The 7500-nt window shown below is 58.8% G+C and overlaps 2 protein-coding genes across 2 annotated transcripts in view; both read left to right on the forward strand.

Annotated features, from left to right (window-relative positions):
• The window catches only part of LOC308176129 (uncharacterized protein), a 2782-nt gene extending 2636 nt beyond the window's left edge, over window positions 1-146 (forward strand). The window contains exon 2 of the mRNA XM_080551436.1: window positions 66-146. The gene's annotated coding sequence lies outside the window, so the exon portion shown is untranslated. The remainder of the gene's footprint in view (window positions 1-65) is intronic.
• Window positions 1-6977, forward strand: part of LOC308187646 (uncharacterized protein) — a gene marked incomplete at its 5' end in the record, with an annotated part of 35004 nt that extends 28027 nt beyond the window's left edge. The window contains 2 exons of the mRNA XM_080575815.1: window positions 5071-5327; window positions 6872-6977. Of these exons, the coding sequence (XP_080431941.1) occupies window positions 5071-5286 (216 nt within the window). The 3' untranslated portion in view covers window positions 5287-5327; window positions 6872-6977. The remainder of the gene's footprint in view (window positions 1-5070; window positions 5328-6871) is intronic.
• Between the last annotated feature and the right edge of the window lie 523 nt (window positions 6978-7500).

Raw genomic sequence — 7500 nt, forward strand, 5'->3', positions numbered from 1 at the left:
CGGAGGAGGAGGAGGTGGTGGCGGCGGAGGAGGAGGTGGTGGTGGTGGCGGAGGAGGAGGAGGAGGTGGCGGAGGAGAAGGAGGTGGTGGCGGAGGAGGAGGTTGTGGTGGCCGAGGAGGAGGAGGTGGTGACGGAGGAGGAGGAGGAGGTGGAGGAGGAGGAGGTGGAGTTGGAGGAGGCGGCTGTGGCGGCGGAGGAGGCGGCGGTGACGGAGGAGGATCACGCGGGGAAGAGCAGGTGCTGGAGGAGGGGGTGGTAGAGGATCAGGGGGAAGAGGAGGGGAAGGAGAAGGAAGAGAAGGGGGAGATAAAGGAATCATAGAATCATAACGACATTAAGGCTGGAAGAGACCTTCAATATGATGCAGTACCTGACTCTTTCTGATAAGAAATCTCTTCTAATTTCCTAGGAGGACGAGGAGGAAGTGGTGGAGGAGGAGGTGAAGGAATTTTGGGTAGACCTGTGGTATCAGTATTTGGACTTGATGATCCAAATGGATCCCTTCCAATTGGGTACATTCTGTAATTTTATGAGGAGGAGGACGATTCATAGAATCCTTATTGTTGGAAGAGACCTTTAAGGTCATCCTTCTACGAGTTGGTGGAGGAGGAGGAGGAGGAGGATGTGGTGGTGTAGGAGGTGGTGGCGGAGGAGGAGGAGGAGGTGGTGGAGGAGGAGGTGGTGGTGCCGGAGGAGGAGGAGTTGGCGGAGGAGGAGGAGGAGTTGGCGGAGGAGGAGGAGTTGGTGGAGGAGGAGGTGGTGGTGGCGGAGGAGGAGGAGGAGGTGGCGGAGGAGGAGGAGGAGGTGGTGTCGGAGGAGGAGGATGTGGTGGTGGCGGAGGAGCAGGAGGAGGTGGTTGCGGAGGAGGCGGAGATGGTGGTGGTGGAGGAGGAGGAGGTGGTGGAGGAGGAGGAGGAGGTGGAGGTGGAGGAGGAGGTGGTGGTGCCGGAGGAGGAGGAGGTGGCGGAGGAGAAAGAGGAGTTGGCGGAGGAGGAGGAGTTGGCGGAGGAGGAGGTGGTGATGGCGCAGGAGAAGGTGGTGGTGGCGGAGGAGGAGGAGGAGGTGGTGGCGGAGGACGTAGAGGTGGTGGCGGAGCAGGAGGAGGTGGTGGTAACAGAGGAGCAGGAGGAGGTGGTGGCGGAGGAGGAGGAGATGGTGGTGGCAGTGGAGGAGGAGAATTTGGCGGAGGAGGAGTAGTTGGCGGAGGAGGAGGAGGAGGTGGATGATGAGGAGGAGGCAGTGGCGGAAGAGGAGGAGGTGGTGGCAGAGGAGGAGGTGGTGGAGGAGGAGGTGAAGGAATTTTGTGTAGACCTGTGTTATTAGGATTTAGACTTGATGATCCAAATGAATCCCTTCCAACTGGGTATATTGTGTGATTCTATGAGGAGGAGGAGGATTCATAGAATCATTCTTGTTGGAAGAGACCTTTAAGATCATCCTTCTACGAGGTGGTGGAGTAGGAGGAGGAGGAGGAGGTGGTGGCAGAGGAGGAGGTTGTGGTGGCCGAGGAGGAGGAGGTGGTGACGGAGGAGGAGGAGGAGGTGGAGGAAGAGGAGGTGGTGGCGGAGGAGGAGGAGGAGGAGGTGGTGGCGGAGGCGGAGGAAGTGTTGGCGGAGGAGGACGAGGTGGTGGTGGCGGAGGAGGAGGAGGAGTTGGAGGATGAGGCCGAGTCGCGGAGTAGGCGGCGGTGGCGGAGAAGGATCATGCGGGGGAAGAGCAGGTGCTGGAGGAGGGGGTGGTAGAGGATCAAGGGGAAGAGGAGGAGGAGGAGGAGGTAGAGAAGTGGGAGATAAAGAAATCGTAGAATCATAGCAACATTAAGGCTGGAAGAGACCTTCAATATCATCCAGTCCCTGACTCTTTCTGATAAGAAATCTCTTCTAATTTCCTAGGAGGACGAGGAGGAGGTGGTGTAGAAGGAGGAGGTGGTGGATGAGGAGGAGGTGGTGCAGGAGGAGGAGGTGGTGGAGGAGGAGGTGAAGGAATTTTGGGTAGACCTGTGGTATCAGGATTTGGACTTGATGATCCAAATGGATCCCTTCCAACTGGGTACATTCTGTGATTCTATGAGGAGGAGGAATATTCATAGAATCCTTATTGTTGGAAGAGACCTTTAAGATCATCCTTCTACGAGTTGGTGGAGGAGGAGGAGGAGGAGGAGGATGTGGTGGTGTAGGAGGTGGTGGTGCTGGAGGAGGAGGTGTTGCTGGAGGAGGAGGAGAAGCTGCCGGAGGAGGAGGAGTTGGCGGCGGACGAGGTGGTGGTGACGGAAGAGGAGGAGGAGGTGTCGGAGGAGGAGGAGGTGGTGGTGGCGGAGGAGGAGGAGGAGTTGGCGGAGGAGGAGGAGAAGCTGGCGGAGGAGGAGGAGTTGGCGGAGGAGGAGGTGGTGGTGACGGAAGAGGAGGAGGAGGTGTCGGAGGAGGAGGAGGTGGTGGTGGCGGAGGAGGAGGAGGAGTTTTCGGAGGAGGAGTAGTTGTCGGAGGAGGAGGAGGAGGTGGAGATGAGGAGGAGGTGGTGGCGGAGCAGGCCGTGGTAGTGGCGGAGCATGCCATCTTGGTGGCGGAGGAGGAGGAGGTGGTGGTGGAGGAGGAGGAGGCGGTGGCGGAAAAGGAGGAGGTGGTGGCGGAGGAGGAGGTGGTGGAGGAGGAGGTGAAGGAATTTTGGGTAGACGTGTGGTATTAGGATTTAGACTTGATGATCCAAATGGATGCCTTCCAACTGGGTATATTGTGTGATTCTATGAGGAGGAGGAGGATTCATAGAATCATTCTTGTTGGAAGAGACCTTTAAGATCCTCCTTCTACGAGGTGGTGGAGGAGGAGGAGGAGGATTAGGTGGTGGAGGAAGCGGTGTCGGAGGAGGAGGAGGAGGTTTTGGCGGAGGACGAGGAGGTGGTGGCGGAGGACGAGGAGGTGGTGGCGGAGGACGAGGAGGTGGTGGTGGAGGACGAGGTGGTTCTGGCGGAGGAGGAGGAGGTGGTGGCGGAGGAGGAGGACGAGGTGCTGGCGGAGGTCGTAGAGCTGGTGTTGGAGGAGGAGGAGGTGGTGGTGGCGGAGGAGGAGGAGGAGTTGGCGGAGGAGTAGTTGGCGGAGGAGGAGGAGGAGGTGGAGGATGAGGAGGAGGTGGTGGCAAAGCAGGCCGTGGTAGTGGCGGAGCAGGCCATCTTGGTGGCGGAGGAGGAGGAGGTGGTGGAGGAGGAGAAGATGGTTGTGGAGGAGGAGAAGCTGGTGGAGGAGGAGGAGGTGGTGGAGGAGGTGGTGAAGGAATTTTGGGTAGACCTGTGGTATCAGGATTTGGACTTTATGATCCATTTGGATCCCTTCCAACTGGGTACATTCTGTGATTCTGTGAGGAGGAGGAGGATTCATAGAATCATTCTGGTTGGAAGAGACCTTTAAGTTCCTCCTTGTAAAAGGTGGTGGAGGAGGAGGATGAGGAGGAGGTGGTGGTGGAGGAGGTGGTGGCAGAGGAAGAGGAGGAGGTGGCGGAGGAGGAGGAGGTGGTGTTGGTGGAGGAGGAGGTGGTGGTGCTGGAGAAGGAGGAGTTGGCGGAGGAGGAGGAGGATTTGGCGGAGGAGGAGGAGTTGGCGGAGGAGGAGGTTATTGGTGGCGGAGGGGGAGGAGGAGGTGGCGGAGGAGGAGGAGGAGGTGCTGGCAGAGGTCGTAGAGGTGGTGTCGGAGGAGGAGGAGGTGGTGGTGGCGGAGGAGGAGGAGGAGTTGGCGGAAGAGGAGTAGTTGGCGGAGGAGGAGGAGGAGGTGGAGGATGAGGAGGAGGTGGTGGCGGAGCAGGCTGTGGTAGTGGTGGAGCAGGCCATCTTGGTGGCGGAGGAGGAGGAGGTGGTGGTGGAGGAGGAGGAGGCGGTGGCGGAAGAGGAGAAGCTGGTGGAGGATGAGGAGCTGGTAGAGGAGGAGGTGAAGGAATTTTGGGTAGACCTCTGTTATCAGGATTTGGACTTGATGATCCAAATGGATCCCTTCCAACTGGGTACATTCTGTGATTCTCTGAGGAGGAGGAGGAGGATTCATAGAATCATTCTTGTTGGAAGAGACCTTTAAGATCATCCTTCTACGAGGTGGTGGAGGAGGAGGAGGAGGAGGAGGAGGAGGAGGAGGAGGAGGATGAGGTGGTGGTGGCGGAGGAGGAGGAGGAGGTGGCGGAGGAGGAGGAGGAGGTTGTGGCCGAGTAGGAGGAGGAGGTGGTGGCGAATGAGGAGGACAGGGTGGTGGCGGAGGAGGAGGAGGAATTGGCGGAGGAGGAGGAGGAATTGGCAGAGTAGGAGGAGGAGGTGGAGGAGGAGGAGGAGGTGGAGGAGGAGGAGGTGGTGGCGGAGCAGACCGCGGTGGTGGCAGAGGAGGCCATGTTGGTGGCGGAGGAGAAGGAGGTGGTGGTGGAGGAGGAGGATTCATAGAATCCTTATTGTTGGAAGAGACCTTTAAGATCCTCCTTGTAAGAGGTGGTGGAGGAGGAGGAGAAGGAGGAGGTGGTGGTGGAGGAGGTGGTGGCGGAGGAGGAGGAGGAGGTGGTGGCGGCGGAGGAGGAGGTGGTGGCAGCGGAGGAGGAGGAGGTATTGGCGGCAGAGGAGGAGGTGGTGGTGGCGGCAGAGGAGGAGGTGGTAGTGGTGGCGGAAGGGGATGAGGAGGTGGCCGAGGAGGAGGAAAAGGTGGCGGAGGAGGAGGAAGAGTTGGCGGAGAAGGAGGAGGTGTTGGCGGAGGACGAGGAGTAGGTGGCGCCGGAGGAGGATGAGGTGGCGTAGGAGGAGGAGGAGGTGGTGGAGGAGTAGGAGGTGGTGGCGGAGGAGGAGGAGGTGGTGGCGGAGGAGGAGGAGGAGTTGGAGGAGGCGGCCGTGGCGGCGGAGGAGGCGGCGGTGACGGAGGAGGATCACGCGGGGGAAGAGCAGGTGCTGGAGGAGGGGGTGGTAGAGGATCAGGGGGAAGAGGAGGGGAAGGAGGAGGAAGAGAAGGGGGAGATAAAGGAATCGTAGAATCATAGCAACATTAAGGCTGGAAGAGACCTACCATATCATCCAGTCCCTGACTCTTTCTGAGAAGAAATGTCTTCTAATTTCCTAGGAGGAGGAGGAGGTGGTGGAAAACGAGGAGAGAGATGACACGGAAAAGGACGACGAGAAGAATTTCGACGACGACGAAGACGACGACGATGATGAGAAAAAGAACGTGGAGGAGGAGAGGGAAAAGGTCATGGAGCAGGAGAAGGAGAAGGCGGCGGCGGCAGCGGTGGTGCTGGTGGAGGAGAAAGCAGCGGCGGTGGTGGTGGTGGAGGAGTAGCGGCAGTGGTGGCGGTGGAGGAGCACGCGGGGGAAGAGCAGGTGCTGGAGGAGAGGGTGGTAGAGGATCAAGGGGAAGATGAGGAGGAGGAGGAGGTAGAGAAGGGGGAGATAATTAATCACAGAATCATAGCGACATTAAGTCTGGAAGAGACCTTCAATGTGATGCAGTCCCTGACACTTTCTGATAAGAACTCTCTTCTAATTTCCTAGGAGGACAAGAAGGAGGTGGTGGAGGAGGAGGTGGTGGTGGAGGAGGAGGTGAAGGAATTTTGGGTAGACATGTGGTATCAGGATTTGGACTTGATGATCCAAATGGATCCCTTCCAACTGGGTATATTGTGTGATTCTATGAGGAGGAGGAGGATTCATAGAATCATTATTGTTGGAAGAGACCTTTAAGATCCTCCTGGTAAGAGGTGGTGGAGGAGGAGGAGGAGGAGGATGTGGTGGTGTAGGAGGTGGTGGCGGAGGAGGTGGTGGTGCCGGAGGAGGAGGAGTTGGTGGAGGAGCAGGAGGAGTTGGCGGAGGAGGAGGAATTGGCGGAGGAGGAGGTGGTGGTGGCGGAGGAGGAGGAGTAGGTGGCGGAGGAGGAGGTGGTGGTGCCGGAGGAGGAGGAGTTGGTGGAGGAGGAGGAATTGGCGGAGGAGGAGGAGGTGGTGGCGTAGGACGTAGAGCTGGTGGCGGAGCAGGAGGAGGTGGTGGTGGCGGAGGAGCAGTAGGAGGTGGTGGCGGAGGAGGAGGAGATGGTGGTGGCGGAGGAGGAGCAGGAGTTGGCGGAGGATGAGGAGGTGGTGGCGGAGGACGAGGTGGTGGTGGCGGAGGAGGAGGAGGTGGTGGCGGAGGGGGAGGAGGAGATGGTGGCGGAGGAGGAGGTGGTGACAGAGGAGAAGGAGGTGGTGGCGGAGGAGGAGGAGGTGGTGGCGGAGGAGGAGGATTAGGTGGAGGAGGGCAGGAGATTGTGGCGGAGCAGGGGGTGGTGGTGGAGGAGGAGGAGGTGGTGGCGGAGGAGAAGGAGGTGGTGGCGGAGGAGGAGGTTGTGGTGTCCGAGGAGGAGGAGGTGGTGACGGAGGAGGAGGAGGAGGTGCAGGAGGAGGAGGTGGTGGTGGAGGAGGAGGAGGTGGTGGCGGAGGCGGAGGAGGATGAGGAGGTGGCCGAGGAGGAGGAAAAGGTGGCGGCGGAGGAGGAAGAGTTGGCGGAGGAGGAGGAGGTGTTGGCGGAGGACAAGGAGGAGGTGGCGCCAGAGGAGGATGAGGTGGCGTAGGAGGAGGAGGAGGTGGTGGAGGAGTAGGAGGTGGTGGCGGAGGAGGAGGAGGAGGAGGTGGTGGCGGAGGAGGAGGAGGAGTTGGAGGAGGCGGCGGTGGCGGCGGAGGAGGAGGCGGTGACGGAGGAGGATCACGTGGGGGAAGAGCAGGTGCTGGAGGAGGGGGTGGTAGAGGATCAGGGGGAAGAGGAGGGGAAGGAGGAGGAAGAGAAGGGGGAGATAAAGGAATCGTAGAATCATAGCAACATTAAGGCTGGAAGAGACCTACAATATCATCCAGCCCCTGACTCTTTCTGAGAAGAAATGTCTTCTAATTTCCTAGGAGGAGGAGGAGGTGGTGGAAAACGAGGAGAGAGATGACACGGAAAAAGACGACGAGAAGAATTTTTGACGATGACGAAGACGACGACGATGATGAGAAAAAGAACGTGGAGGAGGAGGGGGAAAAGGTCGTGGAGCAGGAGAAGGAGGAGGAGGCAGCGGCAGCGGTGGTGCTGGTGGAGGAGAAAGCAGCAGCGGTGGTGGTGGTGGAGGATAAGGCGGCAGTGGTGGCAGTGGTGGAGCACGCGGGGGAAGAGCAGGTGCTGGAGGAGAGGGTGGTAGAGGATCAAGGGGAAGATGAGGAGGAGGAGGAGGTAGAGAAGGGGGAGATAAAGGAATCATAGAATCATAGCAACATTAAGGCTGGAAGAGACCTTCAATATGATGCAGTCCCTGACTCTTTCTGATAAGAAATCTCTTCTAATTTCCTAGGAGGAGGAGGAGGAGGTGGTGAAGGAGGAGTTGGTGGTATAGGAGGAGAAGATGATGGTGGAGGAGGAGGAGGTGGTGGAGGAGGAAGTGAAGGAATTTTGGGTAGACATGTGTTATCAGGATTTGGACTTGATGATCCAAATGGATCCCTTCCAACTGGGTACATTCTGTGATTCTCTGAGGAGGAGGAGGAGGATT

The sequence above is a fragment of the Anser brachyrhynchus genome (assembly GCF_964034855.1).
Source record: "Anser brachyrhynchus genome assembly, chromosome: 1".
NCBI lineage: Eukaryota > Metazoa > Chordata > Aves > Anseriformes > Anatidae > Anser > Anser brachyrhynchus.